The sequence below is a fragment of the Cydia amplana genome, chromosome 13 (assembly GCF_948474715.1).
Source record: "Cydia amplana chromosome 13, ilCydAmpl1.1, whole genome shotgun sequence".
Taxonomy (NCBI): Eukaryota; Metazoa; Arthropoda; class Insecta; order Lepidoptera; family Tortricidae; genus Cydia; species Cydia amplana.
Genome location: NC_086081.1, coordinates 7,279,761 through 7,297,740, shown reverse-complemented (window position 1 = coordinate 7,297,740; position 17,980 = coordinate 7,279,761). Strand labels below are relative to the sequence as shown.

Here is a 17,980-nt window from a genome sequence, read left to right as displayed (position 1 = left end):
ATGGTTATTCTTGGGGCTGTACGCACGATTTACAACAACGACGTCTAGAGTGTTACAAAGAAAAATGCGTAATATAGATTTAAAATTTATTACTAAATCAATGTACGAGACAATAATAAAATATCACATAAACCGCACCAACATTTCACATAATAAGTAGAAATAGTTTTAACTTTTACCTCATGCGGTGTTAATGGGATACAAATTTAAGGGGATTTTTTGATATATCGATAAGACTTCTAACCCAACCACATCTTTATTCGTGCTAAGGTTAAGACGTGGGTAGTCCACCAGCTTTGAAAAATAACCAAAATGTCTTTCACGTAGGTTATTCATACTCTATTGACCGGATTAACTAGACTCCGTGCATACTCGGCACTATAGGCATTGCTAACACTTTGTATTCTGTTACACGGAAGCCACTTAACCGTCTGCAAAAGCAAAAGGTGACGAAGAACAGCACGTTCCAAGGAATGCTCTGGGCAGCGGTGGATGAAAAAGGTTTGTACGCTCTCAGCATTATATTGCCAATATTTTGTATTTGTTACACAAAGGCCACCTTGACCACCGTCTGGAGAAGCAGTAGTACCGTGACGAAGAACATCACGTTGGAAGGCGTGGTTTGAGCAGCGATGGATGTTGACACTGCTGAGCTATCGGAGTGCGCGCGAGGTACTATGGGCATCGCGAACGCTTGGTTGTTGCAGCGGTCTCGCTAGAACAAATAAGGCTTGCTTAGACACGTCAAGACGAGAAACAAACAATCAAACTCAAAGAACTTAAGTTAGGGAAGGACTGCCAAGACCTTTTTCGCGTAGCATAATGGCATCAAGAAGCTGCCCGTTTTAAAAGATCCACCCTGCAGTTTTGTAACAGGTACCTAGTAAAATAATTGACCGAAGCGTAGCGAAGGTCTACGTTTTGACTCGGGCATTTTGCTTTTGTATGTCCGGATGTTCTCCTCTACAGGTCGCAATTCTTAACCGATTTTCGTGAAATTTTGTGACGGAATTCTATGACTAAATAATTTTTTTTGTCGATCCGGTTTTTGGTAATTTTTCAATATGGCGGAGTCGTGATAACTCCCGCCTAAACAAATAGAGTAAGACCAAAGAAAGTCTGCAGCGCAATAATTTGACAGCGAATTAAAAAAAAGCGGCCAAGTGCGAGTCGGACTCGCCCATGAAGGGTTCCGTATTTAGGCGATTTATGACGTATAAAAAAAAACTACTTACTAGATCTCGTTCAAACCAATTTTCGGTGGAAGTTTACATGGTAATGTACATCATATATTTTTTTTAGTTTTATCATTCTCTTATTTTAGAAGTTACAGGGGGGGGACACACATTTTACCACTTTGGAAGTGTCTCTCGCGCAAACTATTCAGTTTAGAAAAAAATGATATTAGAAACCTCAATATCATTTTTGAAGACCTATCCATAGATACCCTACACGTATGGGTTTGATGAAAATAAAAATATTGAGTTTCAGTTCGAAGTATGGGGAACCCCAAAAATTTATTGTTTTTTTTTCTATTTTTGTGTCAAAATCTTAATGCGGTTCACAGAATACATCTACTTACCAAGTTTCAACAGTATAGTTCTTATAGTTTCGGAGAAAAGTGGCTGTGACATACGGACGGACAGACAGACGGACAGACGGACAGACAGACAGACATGACGAATCTATAAGGGTTCCGTTTTTTGCCATTTGGCTACGGAACCCTAAAAACGATATATGGCAATGTTTTTTAGCAGTCAGTAAACGTCATTCACTATGGTATGTGTTTGTCAAAATCGTTTAAATATTCGTTGTGTTTTGTGATGAACGGAAAAAAAATAAAACCAAAATAAAATAACTTAATATAATATCTTTTTTAAAAAAAGGGAACCGCCTTCAAAAAACCAACCCACTGAAAAGTACAAAATAATTTTTATATGGCACCCCTTTACGTGTCCAGTCCATATCCCACGGCGTAAAGCAATTTTTTGCCAAAAAGTAATTAATACGTAATAATAAGAAAATTAATAATCATCCGGGTAATTACTTAGTTTTTGAAGTCGGTGCCAAACCAAAATTTTTGAGAACCGATATTTTAGACAACAAAGAACGCTGTACTTACTTGCATTATAAAGACATACTTAGTTTACTCATTAATTTAGTTCTTGTAGGTACTACGTACTCGTATTGTTTTTCTGATTTACCAATCACCATAGGCCAATTTATTACCATAAAGACTGTTTTTGTTGGTTTGGCACCGCCTTCAAAAACTAAGTAATTACCCGGATGATTATTAATTTTCTTATTATTACGTATTAATTACTTTTTGGCAAAAAATTGCTTTACGCCGTGGGATATGGACTGGACACGTAAAGGGGTGCCATATAAAAATTATTTTGTACTTTTCAGTGGGTTGGTTTTTTGAAGGCGGTTCCCTTTTTTTAAAAAAGATATTATATTAAGTTATTTTATTTTGGTTTTATTTTTGTTTATTTTTAATTTTTTAATTATTTTTTAACTATTTTATTTTATTTTATACTTTTTAGTGATAGGTAGATACTTCATTTATTTTAGGTTTTGGGCTAAAATACTAGTTTGTTAGGCTCTCCATTTAGTCTACTAATGTTGGTGATGGCCTAACTCGATGATAATCGCGACACAACATAATATGACGTTTTGGTGCTAAACGATTTGTATGTATATTGCTCCCACTTCCACTCCCATTCCCAGTCCCAGTCCGAGTCCAACTCCCACTCCCACTATTTTATCTAAATCGGTTTTAGCAACATAAATTTGTTGGTAGGTATACCGATAGCATGGCCACCTACCGGGTCCAATTGGTTTTTCAAACCATCCATGAACTGTACACTAAAACCTTCTCCAGAATGTAACAAACACTTTTCTGAAAACCGCATCAAAATCGGTTCAGCCAAACGCGAGATAATCACGAAGAAACATACACACATACATACGTACATACATACTACGGGTCAAACTGAGAACGTCCTTTTTTTAAAGGCAGTTAGAAAAAAGTTCATCGAGCCACCTAGTGGAACTCCGCAACATAGGCACACGACGACAAGTCGGTTAACCAAAACAAAGTGTGCCTATGTTGCACCAAACCTAAGTTCCACTAGGTACAGCAAGGGTTCAGCATCAGCTCTATCTTGGGTACTGCTCTCCCAAGTGCTCATCAAGATGTGACAGATTACCAAAATAGCGTGGGCATATGTTGCACTAAACCTGAATTCCACTAGGTACAGCAAGGGTTCAGCATCAGCTCTATCTTGGGAACTGCTCTCCCAAGTGCTCATCAAGATGTGACGGATGACCAAAATAGCGTGGGCCTATGTTGCACCAAACCTGAGTTCCACTAGGTACAGCCAGGGTTCAGCATCAGCTCTATCTTGGGTACTGCTCTCCCAAGTGCTGATCATGATGTGATGGATGACTAAAATAGCGTGGGCCTATGTTGCACCAAACTTGAGTTCCACTAGGTACAGCCAGGGTTCAGCATCAGCTCTATCTTGGGTACTGCTCTCCCAAGTGCTCATCAAGATGTGACGGATGACCAAAATAGCGTGGGCCTATGTTGCACCAAACTTGAGTTCCACTTGGTACAGCCAGGGTGAACCCTGCCAGCCAGGGTGGTTTGGTGCATCAGCTCTATCTTGGGTACTGCTCTCCCAAGTGCTGATCATGATGTGATGGATGACTAAAATAGCGTGGGCCTATGTTGCACCAAACTTGAGTTCCACTAGGTACAGCCAGGGTTCAGCATCAGCTCTATCTTGGGTACTGCTCTCCCAAGTGCTCATCAAGATGTGACGGATGACCAAAATAGCGTGGGCCTATGTTGCACCAAACTTGAGTTCCACTTGGTACAGCCAGGGTGAACCCTGCCAGCCAGGGTGGTTTGGTGCATCAGCTCTATCTTGGGTACTGCTCTCCCAAGTGCTCATCAAGATGTGACGGATGGCCAAAATAGCGTTGGCCTATGTTGCACCAAACCTGAGTTCCACTAGGTACAGCCAGGGTTCAGCATCAGCTCTATCTTGGGCACTGCTCTCCCAAGTGCTCATCAAGATGAGACGGATGACCAAAACAGCGTGGGCCTATGTTGCACCAAACCTGAGTTCCACTAGGTACATGCCGAGTTCCACTAGGTACATCCAGGGTTCAGCATCAGCTCTATCTTGGGTACTGCTCTCCCAAGTGCTCATCAAGGCGTGTCGGATGACCAAAACAGCGTGAGCCTATGTTGCACCAAACCTGAGTTCCACTAGCTACAGCCAGGGTTCAGCATCAGCTCAGATCTATGTATACTAAAACCTTCTCCAGAATGTAAGAAACACTTTTCTGAAAACCGCATCAAAATCGGTTCAGCCAAACGCGAGATAATCGCGAACAAATATACATACATACATACATACATACATACATACATACATACATACATACATACATACATACGGGTCAAACTGAGAACCTCCTTTTTTTTTTTGAGGGCGGTTAAAAACATGGTTAAACCTTACAAAACCGGCGTGCGGGTGTTACTTTTCCGCATGACGAATAATTGTACACTTGTAAAAAATCAGCACAAGGCGATTCAAGCTCAAAAACGACAATGTTTACAATATTTGGAGTTGATGACGGGTAAGTGGAATGAAACATCTTAATACTCGTACTTGCACCATATTATGTAGATAATATAATATTGGTTTAGACTAAGGTTTCACAGCAAATTGGACACACCTAATATGTATAGGCATACTTACCTAATGAACTTCGTCTAACATTTCGAGAAACTCATTGGTACTAGCCGGGTTTCGAGCTCGAACCCACAACCTCCATGCTTATGCTTAAGGCATGGGAACCTACTAATTAAAGCTTAAATTTATTTTTAATATATGTTTATTGTTTTAATGGTTTATTTAGTTTTTCCGAAAACCAAATAAGTTCGCAAATTGCGGGCAATTTATCTGTCACTCTAAATACGCCTTGATGGGAGTAAAAGAGAAAGATGCCCGCAATTCGCGAACTTCGGTGTTCGCGGTAGGCCCTCTGTACCTATTTACCACTAGGCCGTCGCGGATAAAGCTCAATAATTTTGATGATGCCAAATATCACATTCTTTCAATGTTATTTATCAATATTAGTATGTATATCTATACATATTTATAGTGACATCTATTGTTGGAATTAAATTTATTTAACCATAATGCAAAGCTTAATTTTTTCATAGACGGTAAATATGGTAGAAATTTCACAAGTATCAAGACTGTTTAATCCATTTTCTTTGGTGTTGTCACATACTGATTTTTAAAAACTACTTTTAATTTTGCGCTGCAGACTTTCTTTGGTCTTACTCTAGTCGTATCGGTATCATAAGAGTTTTTTCTTTTTGAGATATGTTTATAGATTAAATGGCCAAAAATTCAGAAAATTTGTATGGCTGGTTTTGGCGGTATTTAGATATTTAGTTTTTGCTTGAGAATGAGTAGCTAAATTTCGTCAGCTTTAGTAAGAACTATAATGGCGTATTTTGCAAACGTTCGCTTTTTTGTTTGCATCGGCAGGTCCCTGGTTCCATCCCCAGTAATTGTATACTGCTTCATAACTTTTTGTATTTTTTTTATACTTAAATTTCGTATAGTTGTTTTTTATTTTATTTTTTTATTTTGAAAAAAATGAAAAATTTCGTATTTTTTATTTATCAAGCGCGGGTTAAGCGTATTCGTTTAATTTTAGTTTGTAGCTTTATGTAGTTTTTAATTTTTTGTTTACATTACATGTACTATACCTATATTTTAATATAGTTATTTGTACAACAAGAGATCAAAGTTTGATATTTCTTCGAGTGCTTATTTTGAGTCCCATGCAAGCGAAAGATTCTATACTAGATTCACAAGCGTAGCGAGTGAATCTAATTTAGAATCTTGAGCGTAGTAAGGGACTCAAAAGCGCACGAGATGTAAATAACTTTGATCTCGTGTAGTTCACAAAACTTTTCACCTCAGCAGTGAGAACATATTAGAGAACCCGAAAAATATATTCCTTCTTCATCACTTACCTCTATTCACTCATGTTTTCTTAAGATATACCAACAATTAAGTTTTCACCTCAGCAGCTCGAACCCTACTTTGCTACTTTAAAACAGTGAGCAAAATCGCATTTTGCTCACTGAGTGAGCAAAATGCGATTTTGCTCACTGTTTTTAAGTAGCAAAATACCCTTGTTCGAGCTGCTGAGGTGAAAAATATTTTTGCCATACATTTATTCAGTTTTAAGCTCTGCTCGCGAGGTCTACAGCTCACAGAGCCACTAGTTATACTGTTATGACTACAAATTTTCATGTATAACGTAGCCGTATGGTCCTATGTCTTAGATTGTCAACACCGCGGATCCTTCTATAACTAATGCCGAAGTAAACGTCGCGTTAGTAATTTAAACGATCAATAGAATTCAGTGCGATACGAGTAGGTATAGTGTTGCATTAAACAAGAATATAACATTGTCTAACGCTCCTGGATGTAATGCGCTCAAAGATTTTGCTACCACTTGGAAGCCAAGAGCGTCTAAAGTCATCGTAAGTAGTCATGTCATAGCGCCAGGAACGCATATTCTGCCATTGTAACTGATTATGGCCACGTACGCCTTATTCTTCGATTTCACTGTTGTGATGCACTTGTCCTCCAAGTTGTGACATGTCACTGAGTTGACCTTAGATTGAAGAATAGATCTTGCAGGTATACTCACCTCACAACACGTAGTGTCCGGAGAACCGACACAGCCGGTGCGGCAGCCGCGGATGACGGCCACGTACGCCTTGTCTTTTGATATCACTGTTGTGAAGCACTTGTCATCCAAGTTGTGACATGTCACTGAATGAACCCTGGATTAAAGAATACATAACTAAGACTTTGACCCCTATTAAAGGAGAGGCGTTTTAGCGACCTAATGCAGCACTTCAGACAGGCCTATATATTGAATGAGTACGTAAGATTGACATTCGATTTGTATATTATTAGAACTTCAGCCCGAATATTTATGGGCGCTTTTTATCGTATCGTATACTGCCTATCAAATATGATCATTAAAAAAAAGAACTTGACATTTAAAACAATTATGAGATTTAAATTCCCACGCACGGACCCGTGTCTAAGCATACGAGATGTTATTAATAGGATAAATCATGAACCTATAATATTACGGACAGAGTTTCGCTTACAACACAACTGTGATTCCAACATCCACCAGTTTCTAAGTATTTACGCGTGACACACACACATTGACAGCCCACATCCACCAGTTTGCCGTCAGACGAATCGAAACGTCATTGAAGTAAACATGTCGAAGAAAAATATAAAATATGCCGGCATGCGTAGGTAAATTCTGCTAGAATTGTACCGATCGAAAGAAAAAAAGTCACGGAATAACTTTTCATACTTAAGTTTATCAATTAGTACTTAAAATCACGATAATTTGTTGTTTATAAATTATCAAACTGCAAAACAGGAGTGTGACCAGTAACATGAATAGGGTAATTTCCCGAAAGTAGGGTAATTGATACCCTTCTTATTAAATAATTATGTATTAAGAGATCATTTAGGTAAATGGTTAAATTATTGATTGTGCATTTCAAACTAGGTCGGTATGGTAATTTCCCGATACTAAGGAGCGATACTTAACGTTTGTTTGTTATGTATTATAATATTTTTGTTGAAAACCAGATATGTTTCAAGTTAAATGTATAAATTAAAAAAAAACATGACGAACTGATTTCATTACGATGCTAAATATCATTAGGTATTAGAAATAATGTTTGCACAAAGTAATTGTGCAATATTGCGCATTTTCAAGACCTATAAAATCAGATACGTACAGTCACCAGCAAAAATATATGACTATGGGCAGCCGTGCAAAAATATCTTATGCTCCATTGGAGGCATAAGTATATGACGACACTACCTCGGTAAAAATATGTGATGCTTTGTGGCCGGTAAAAACATCGTTAGTCTGTATCCGCATAAATATCGAATCGGGTGGCTTAAAAATATTTGACGACTCATAAAAATCAAAATTATGTGATTACTCTCATCTGGCATAAATATCTCTCCACCGTGAATGCAAATACATGGGATGGCAGACGGACCGCCTATATATCTGACACGAAATTATGAAATATGTATGTCATCAATCGGCAAAAACGAACCATACCTGGATAGCATAGAGCATTACATATGTCTGTCTCACGTATTTCATTTGCAATTTTAAATTGTGACATAATTCAGGTAGACTTTTAATAGAAGATAAAACTAATAAACCTCCTTCTTACATAAAAAAGGATGATAAAGAAGTCAACTTGTGGACTGTGACAAGGACAAACAATAATAGCGCTTTCGCTGCTACTCCTACTGAATGATACATAAGACTATCCCGTTCGGTCATTTCCCCCACCCCTCATGCCAGATCCAGTTATATACTAGATTCATGATATGATTGCAATACGTTCAAATTTACAAAAAAATTATATCCATTTTATTCCGTCAAATCGATGATAGAATATAATGTGAGACAGACATATACAATGACAAGTCTGCACTCTTTTCGTGAATTGTCAAATCACTTCATACAATTTACGGCTCTATACCAAACATGTATGGTTCGTTTTTGAAGGTCCAACGACTCAGATATTATAATAGGCGGTCCGTCGTCCATCCGATGTATTTTGCTTTCACAGTGGAGAGATATTTATGCCAGATGAGAGTAATCAGATAATTTTGATTTTTATGAGTGATCAAATATTTTTAAGCGACCCGATCCGATATTTATGCGGATACAGACTGACGATATTTTTGCCGGCCACAAAGCATCACATATTTTTACCGAGGTAGTGTCGTCATATACTTATGCCTCCAATGGAGCATCAGATATTTTTGCACGGCTGCCCACAGTCATATATTTATGCTGGTGACTGTACACACCTTTTTTATTGTCTAACGTAAAACTGTCCTAATTTTTTTATTTGAAAACAAGGACGATATTAAAAATAATTGTTTCACCATTAGGGGAGAATTTGTGTTACATGGTAACACTCGTCTACACGCACACATTCAAACCGTCCGCCATTGCAGTGTCACAGTTTGTCTTAGGTGACAGTCCGTCCGTAATATTCTAGGTCCATGGGATAAATAATTATATTACTTTCAGAATACTGAACTTACTACTACGTTATGATTCTAGAAAGAGACACCTGTATTTTGCAGGATCAAGGCACGACCGTAGCGGCATCTCGCTTCTGTAACCACACACGTAGCACTCGAGGGGAGCCCTCTTCGTTGTCCTGTTGAACAAAGCCATGTTAGTGCCGTGTAGCCCCGAACAAATCATAGCTACCAAAGGCAATACCCTTGTATTAAGCGTAAATATATTATACTAAAACATTTTTTCCCCATCACAAAAAGTGCACAGCGCCGCTAAAGAAGTTTTCACTTCAATAAATACATATATACACGTAAAACATGTATAAGTCATGAACGACAAATAAATACCTATACCGCAATTCTAAGCCAGCGGGCTCAGCACGGTTCCATTTTTATCGACTATCACTATGCCCGTCACTTTCGCACTTACATACTTGTTAGAACGTGACAGGCATGGTGACAAATGATAAAAATGCGACCGTGCTACTAGGGCAGGACCTCCAGCTGTGTAGGAATGGTCACTATCGACTAGGCTAGGAGGTTGTGAATTTGGCGGAATTTTAAATATTTTTTCTTAAAATTGGCTGACAAGGTTGATATTTTGTATAGTTCAAACCAGTCTGCCGGGGGTAACGCCGCGCCGTCATGGCCCGGCGTGGCAAACACTCGCTTCCGCCAGCCCGGAGGTATCCATCCGGAGCATCCATCGTGTGCGGAGTTCTTTATTGTAGGTATATACAGTATGTAATTGAACGAAAAGCAATTACTCAAACCCGTTACTGTTTAGGTCATACTGAGCAACTTTTACTATGGGACCAACCCCGAAAACGCGGAAAAATATTGGACGTTTCATACATTTTGCTGGTCTGATGTTGAATTTTCCTATGGGAGAGTCAATTTCTTTTTCGCGATTTCGGGGTTGGTCCCATAGTAAAAGTTGCTTAGTAACGGGTTTGAGTAATTTCTTTTCGTTCAGTTACATACTGTACATATAGTTCAAACCAACCTACTAGGGGTAGCGCAGTCTTGGCCCGGCGGCTTGACACACGTGTTCGGACGTGTTCTTTATTTGTATATAGTTCAAACCAACCTGCTCGGACTAACGCCCTCTTGGCCCGCCGGCGTCCCTAACACCCGCGGCCGCCGGCCCGGAGGTATATCCATCGTGTCCGGTCGTTCTTCATTGTAGGTATATATATAGTTCAAACTAACCTGCTCGGACTAACGCCCTCTTGGCCCGGCGGCGTCCCTAACACCCGCGGCCGCCGGCCCGGAGGTATATCCATCGTGTCCGATCGTTCTTTATTGTAGGTATATATAGTTCAAACCAACCTGCTCGGACTAACGCCCTCTTGGCCCGCCGGCGTCCCCAACACCCGCGGCCGCCGGCCCGGAGGTATATCCATCGTGTCCGGTCGTTCTTTATTGTAGGTATGTATAGTTCAAACCAACCTGCTCGGACTAACGCCCTCTTGGCCCGCCGGCGTCCCCAACACCCGCGGCCGCCGGCCCGGAGTTATATCCATCGTGTCCGGTCGTTCTTTATTGTAGGTATGTATAGTTCAAACCAACCTGCTCGGACTAACGCCCTCTTGGCCCGCCGGCGTCCCCAACACCCGCGGCCGCCGGCCCGGAGGTATATCCATCGTGTCCGGTCGTTCTTCATCCTCGTCGTTCTCGTCCGCCTCGTCTTCCTCCTCGTCGTCGTTTTCCTCACCTCTGTGACAGCTGAACATATGTTAGTTCTACGGCAGACAACCAATGATGTTATATAACATAGATAGGTTATACTCATACTTGAGGAGCACAAAAAATACTTCCAATTTATTTCTGTGCCTACGAAGAAATCTGTTATTTTTGATTAGTTTTATCATTCAATCCATCTTTGTCACACTCGTTGTTAAACATAAGGTCGTCTCTTTCCCTTTCGGTGTGCGGGAGCTCGTTAGCACGTGTACATTTCTCGCTTGTCCAGCCGCGACTAAAGGCAACTTGTCCAATTTGTCACAAGGTAAGCGCTTCAATTTTGGAACGCCTATAACCTAATCTTGAGTTATAAATCATTGCAGACAACCAGGCTTATCTCACTAAGTATCTCATATTATTGTTTATCATGGTTCTAGCCTCAGGTGCCGCTTTTGAACAGAGAGTACGACATGCCAAAATATGATAATAGCAACTATTTGTATTTTAGTACCAACGAGCTGTGTCTCATTCGTAACTAACATATCCTCAAATCTAAAATCAATGTTAAATGTCTGGCCATAGAAAAAATTACAACTTTCCAGACAATCCAACTTGAACAAACAGACAGACTATCGGCCATATTCGAACTTTAAGATACGTCAAATACTAGAGATTGAAACGATATGGAATGGATATGTCAGTGTCAAACAAGTGTCAAAAGTGACGTTTCTTCAAACAAACGCGTCTATTTTGACACTTATTTGACACTGACATATCCAATCCATATCGTGTCAATCTCTAGTATTTGACGTATCTTAAAGTTCGAATACAGCCGTATGCCTTTACTTAATTTGAATCAACTAAAAAGAGGTACACATACCACCTGAAATTCATAAAACATGGTCTACTTATATCGACAAGAGTTATAATCATAACGGCCCCGTAGACAACATGCCAATCGCTAACGCTCCGTAGCGATCGAAACGGAACTAACACTGTCACACTAATATGGCAGAGTGATTGAAAGATACAAAGCGATTCGATGGCGAAGCGCAAGCGATTGTCACCTTAGCTAGGCCGCCGGTTCATAACTATTGTTTAAGTAATATTAACATAATTTTACGGCTTAACTCACGTGTATTTGTCACTCTAGCGCAGTGCGCTGGGCACGCGATAAAATAACCGGTTGGTAGGTAGGTAATCTTTATAATGGTATCTGATTAATAAAACAAACAAAAACAATACTAACTCTTCATCATCGTCGTCGTCCTTAGCGTCGGTTCGCAGGAGCAACAGCGCCAGCACCAGGCAATACTTCCACCGCACCATGGCGCCCGCTTCGAGCCCCACCCTGTATGAAGAAAAATAGGAACAGACTTTCAAATATAATACCTATCTAAAACTTTACCACGACCAGTGAAACCTGTGTTGAAACGTCGCTAAATAAACGTAATAAAAAATCGCGATAGCCCCGCCCCGTCTATAAATGTGAGTTAAGACTTTAAAATGGCATCATTTTACGGTCTTCATCAATAGGTCCACTTCACAGGTTGGTACTTTTTGAGAGAAAATACACTGAAATCGCATGCCTATAAAATTTGAGAAATTCTCTCGATTTCTCTAGGATCTCGTCATCGTACTCTGACTTGATGACTATGGAAGTAATAAATAAGACCACCCAAGAAAGCATATCCTTTCAAACAAAATGATAATCTACGAAATCGATCCTACTCAGAGTCATCAGTGAACATACATAAAAAACAAGATTCCGGAAAATTGAGAACCGTTTCTCGCAAAATTTTGCAGCAGTAAATAGTAAAAATTCTGGGATACCTAGAGGTTAAAAATTAGATTGCAGAACACAAGTCGGCTGATACATGCATATTACTGTTTCAGTGCCAAATTGGCAATATTAACGTAGGCAGTGCAATATTGCTATAATTGTTTATCACGAAAACATACATCCTATACAAAAAAATCGATAACACACGTAAATTAATCGGGTCTATTCGCTTTTTGTGGATATAACCAATATAGATCAGCTAAGTGTAGGACAAACAACATATAATCACTTACCCTAAACTCAAGTAAACATTAAATTTATCATTTCATTTTCCAAAACAAATTAGCGTATTTGTATTTATAAGACGGATTTTGACACAGTTCTCAATTTTGTTTTCCGAATTTCTTTGCTCTTTTAAAGAGTTGTCATAGACTTTCGTCTTTGGTCGTTCGAGCCATGGAGGTTTAATTCTGGATATGACAGATGTGGCGAAACCCAGAAGTAAACGAACATGGATAAATAAACTTTTTTTTTAAATAATCAAGTTTAGTGAAATACATAATTTATTTCGTTCATAAATACATAATATAGGGCCTCCGGAACTGGTACTATGTAAGTACAAATATGTAGATATACCTATATGTATTTTAAATACTTACCTCTGATAAATTTAAATAAATAATGATTATATTTTATTGTTTGGCAGTAGTTTGGCACGAGTCGTTTGTCAGCAAAGAGAGATACAGAGATATAGTATTATCTTTAAGAACACCAAAAAGAGGGTGTTTTTTTTATTTTAATGCTGTGCACTTCTAATGGATATATTTAAACTATAGTGTGTCAAAGTTCTGTTTGATTTCAAACATAGACAGATAGAATCATACTATCTTTGTCTTACACTAGTACTAGCACCCAAAAGAAAAGGATGAGTATAGTTTTTTTGTTCCTATTTACTGACAAGATTTGGTTGACCAGTATAGTAGTTCGCCCCGAACTGAGAACTCGCGGTTCGCCAAAATGTTAGATCATTATTTTAAAATTGTAAATTTAAAAACTATATTATAAATGTATAAGCCGAGCACTTTCATTAGATACCAAACACGACCATACTTTCTTGCAAAAAAGATGACCAGAATAGCAAGACCCCTCACAAATAGCGTTTTAGCCTTCTAAACTCTTCTAGCTCAATAACCCCTGGATCGAGCCTGCTCATAATTTAATGACTAAAATATAATACCCTCAACTACACGTTTACCCAATTTCATTTAAATTAGAACAAATTTACTTAAGTTATTGTGTATCAAACTATCCTCTGATAGTTCAGCTTAAAAACATCGAAATGCCGGGACGTGCCCCTAGCCAGCCGTGTGCTCCAAGTTGAATGTAAGAACTTCGCTTCGCTTCGCTCGCTCGTTCGATAAATGGCCAAATATTCGTATTGCATCTCTTTCCGTTGCATAAACTGAAAATGTTATTACCAAACTCATTTTATATGATATTAAGATCTTACCTACAAGACAGAAAGTTTCAGGTCAAATTTGGCGATGAGGTATCCCAGTTGTACAGCATCAAAGCCTCTGTCCCACAAGGCTCCGTACTTGGCCCTGTTCTTTACTCAATATTTACGGCTGACCTACCATGTAGTGAAGAAGTAGTAACCGCAACATATGCAGACGATACAGCCTGTCTTGCAAGTCACGTAAACCCGACCATAGCAGCTGAAAAGTTACAAACTCATTTATACAAGATAGAAGAATGGCTTGAAAAGTGGAGAATAAAGCCAAATGTGAGTAAATCAGTACAAATAACATTTACACTACGAAGAGAGAACTGCCCCGCCGTGAAACTGAGAGGAGAACAGCTACCCCAAGAAACTTGTGTAAGATACCTTGGTCTTCACTTGGATAGGAGACTAACATGGGCCAACCATATTAAAACGAAGAGAAAAGAAGCAGATCTTCATTACAAGCGCCTGTACTGGCTGATCGGCCGACAATCACCTCTCACACTAACTAATAAAATGCCAGTGTATAAATGCATTATAAAACCCATATGGACATATGGGATTGAACTCTGGGGAACGGCCAGTAACTCAAACCTCGAGATTCTGCGAAGGTTTCAGAATAACGTCCTAAGGGCTGTAACATGTGCACCATGGTTTGCAAAGAATACAGAGATACATGAATACCTAAAGATTCCAACAATCAAAGAGGAAGTTAACAGATATTGTGTTAAGTACAAAGAACGACTAAAAAAACATACAAACGAACTTGCAAGGGACTTGGTAAACACCAATGACAATCCGAGTAGGCTGAAAAGGTGGCAAATACTGCGACTAGACCAGAGGCACTAAGTGGCACTAGAAGATAAATACTATCAAAGTCAAGAGAGAGTATTTAATGGAATACCTCTCAAAACCCTCAAAAAAGACATAACATCTGATTATGGCTATCTACTATAACTAACAATGTTGTTTTGAAAGCGGTCATTTCAGCCGTTAAGATAATCAAAATTAAAAATAAAATCCCTTCCCAAAAAAGGCCCTTATAAAAAGTAAAATCTGTATATTGGCTAAAACATTACAAAGTTTTTTTTTGTAATAAACACAGATAATACTATAACAAACAAATAGGTACTACAACAGTACAATACAAAAAATATGACGTCAAAACATGTTAGTCTGAAATGTTCTTATTAGAAAGTACTTATTAAACATTTTGCTTTAAAGGCTCATAAATATCATACATGCAACACATGTGCTCACATGCGTCATCTACATGTGTGGTTGAGAACTAGCTATTCGCCACTAGGTGGCGCGTTGATTGTAAGGGCAACTATTAGTATACAACTTAAGGGCTTACTTAAGTCATCTTTTTCTGCAGTTTTTTGTCAAGTTACGTGGTTACTTTAATCAAAACCTCAATTAAAGAATAGTTAAAAAAAAACAAAGTAAAATAATTATTTATTTTACTTTGTTATTACTTTTTTTATTATTTATGAGACAAAATGCTCAACGAATACTATTATATAAGTTAGACGTCAGAGTGCTTATAACTGGCCCCTTCATCTCATTTTTAAAATATCATTAGCAGTTATAGTTTCTTACGTACATTATTAGGTATCTTCTCGCGTTGAATGATTGTCCCTTTTAGGCTGTCACGTAAAATGTTTGTAGACATTTTTTGAAGGTTAACACTTATTTAGAAATGTAACATTTAAGTGATAAAAGTCGAATAAAAAGTGATAAAGACATATTTCTTTAGGTAATTATTGTTTATTAGCCCAATCAAAAGAAACTTGATAGAGCTTTCACAGGGACCAACCTTCGACGCCAGAGGTAATATTTAGTGGTGGTAGAGGATAGCAGGGTGCCATCTATTAACATTAGTAGGTATATGTTGACACAGAATAAATAATAGTACTAAGTACAGAAGACTCACTATCTAACAAAACGCGTCTGTTACGATCAGCACAGATATGGCCGCTCGGTGGCTTATGGCTTTCCCCAAAATTGTGGCCGAACGGATGTACTTTTAGCTACCTGTAGCGGCTGTAGCAAAGCGACGAAATCGCGGAGTGAGACACACCTGATGTTGATCACTGGGATGTTTACCTTACATTAGTAGTATAATTAGTTACATTAGTTTAGTAGTATAAGGAAATTAGAAGTTTTTAAGAATTTCGAGTAGTAAGGAAAGCTCTTAATAGATAAGTCACATTCGGATGCCTTAAGAAATTCTAACTACGGTAAAATCAGGTAACATTAGTCCAAAACTTACAACTATGGTCCAAATTTAAGTTCCAGTAAGATATCTTATTAGTATTTTTCTAATTACGTTGGGTATATACCTAATATAGGAAAATTATTAGTGTAGCTAAACTCCAAAAGAAATGTAACGAGTACAAATCATAAAGGCTCGTTAAGAAAAAAACAACGGGTTGCACTCAGGAAGTGCTGGCAGAAGTGAAAACTCAATGACTAGTGCAAAATGCACTATGAATAATTGAGGTTAACGCCATCTAGCGTTAGCGTTAATTACTTGAAACCCCTAAGCACATCACTGTTAGTACTCGAGTTATATTAATACCAGTTAGAGCTAAACTCACTAGATGGCATTTAAATCAATAAAGAAAAACTCAATGACATTACATGTAACAGTTTTTCATGTAATGTCATTGAATTTTTCTTTATTGATTTAAATGCCATCTAAATGAGTGGCCACCATGAACCTATAATATTACGGACAGAGTTTCGCTTACAACACAACTGTGATTCCAACATCCACCAGTTTCTAAGTATTTACGCGTGACACACACACATTGACAGCCCACCTCCACCAGTTTGCCGTCAGACGAATCGAAACGTCATTGAAGTAAACATGTCGAAAAAAAATATAAAATATGCCGGCATGCGTAGTTAAATCCTGCTAGAATTATACCGATCGAAAGAAAAAAAGTCACGTAATAACTTTTCATACTTAAGTTTATCAATTAGTACGTAAAATCACGATAATTTGTTGTTTATAAATTATCAAACTGCAAAACAGGAGTGTGACCAGTAACATGAATAGGGTAATTTCCCGAAAGTAGGGTAATTGATACCCTTCTTATTAAATCATTATGTATTAAGAGATCATTTAGGTAAATGGTTAAATTATTGATTGTGGATTTCAAACTAGGTCGGTATGGTAATTTCCCGATACTAAGGAGCGATACTTAACGTTTGTTTGTTATGTATTATAATTTTTTTGTTGAAAAAAAATAAATGAATGAATGAAAATGAATGTTGAATGTTTAAAGTTAAATGTATAAATTAAAAAAACATGACGAACTCATTTAATTAGGATGCTAAATATCATTAGGTATTGAAAATAATGTTTGCACAAAGTAATTGTGCAATATTGCGCATTTTCAAGACCTATAAAATCAGATACGTACACACCTTGTTTATTGTCTAACGTAAAACTGTCCTAATTTTTTTATTTGAAAACAAGGACGATATTAAAAATCATTGTTTCACCATTAGGGGAGAATTTGTGTTACATGGTAACACTCGTCTACACGCACATATTCAAACCGTCCGCCATTGCAGTGTCACAGTTTGTCTTAGGTGACAGTCCGTCCGTAATATTCTAGGTCCATGGTGGCCACCTAAATCTTACGGTCACGTGATCGTCTTACGCTATCCTGAGTTTAACATTTTTCCCCACCTCAAAAAGTGCACAGCGCCGCTAAAGAAGTTTTCACTTCAAAAACTGGACATAGTTGTAATTAAGTACCTGAGTTTACGTTACCTACATTTAAA

The 17,980-nt window shown here is 38.1% G+C and overlaps 1 protein-coding gene across 1 annotated transcript; it reads right to left on the bottom strand.

Annotated features, from left to right (window-relative positions):
• Positions 1–451: 451 nt before the first annotated feature.
• Positions 452–13,057, bottom strand: LOC134653638 (uncharacterized). The gene is made up of 7 exons (XM_063509033.1): positions 12,969–13,057; positions 12,142–12,243; positions 10,775–10,934; positions 10,297–10,418; positions 9,257–9,346; positions 6,760–6,895; positions 452–715 (listed from the first exon to the last, which is right to left on the bottom strand). Exons 2-7 carry the CDS (start codon positions 12,219–12,221, stop codon positions 545–547), a joined length of 759 nt encoding a protein of 252 aa, XP_063365103.1. The 5' UTR covers positions 12,222–12,243; positions 12,969–13,057; the 3' UTR covers positions 452–544.
• Between the last annotated feature and the right edge of the window lie 4,923 nt (positions 13,058–17,980).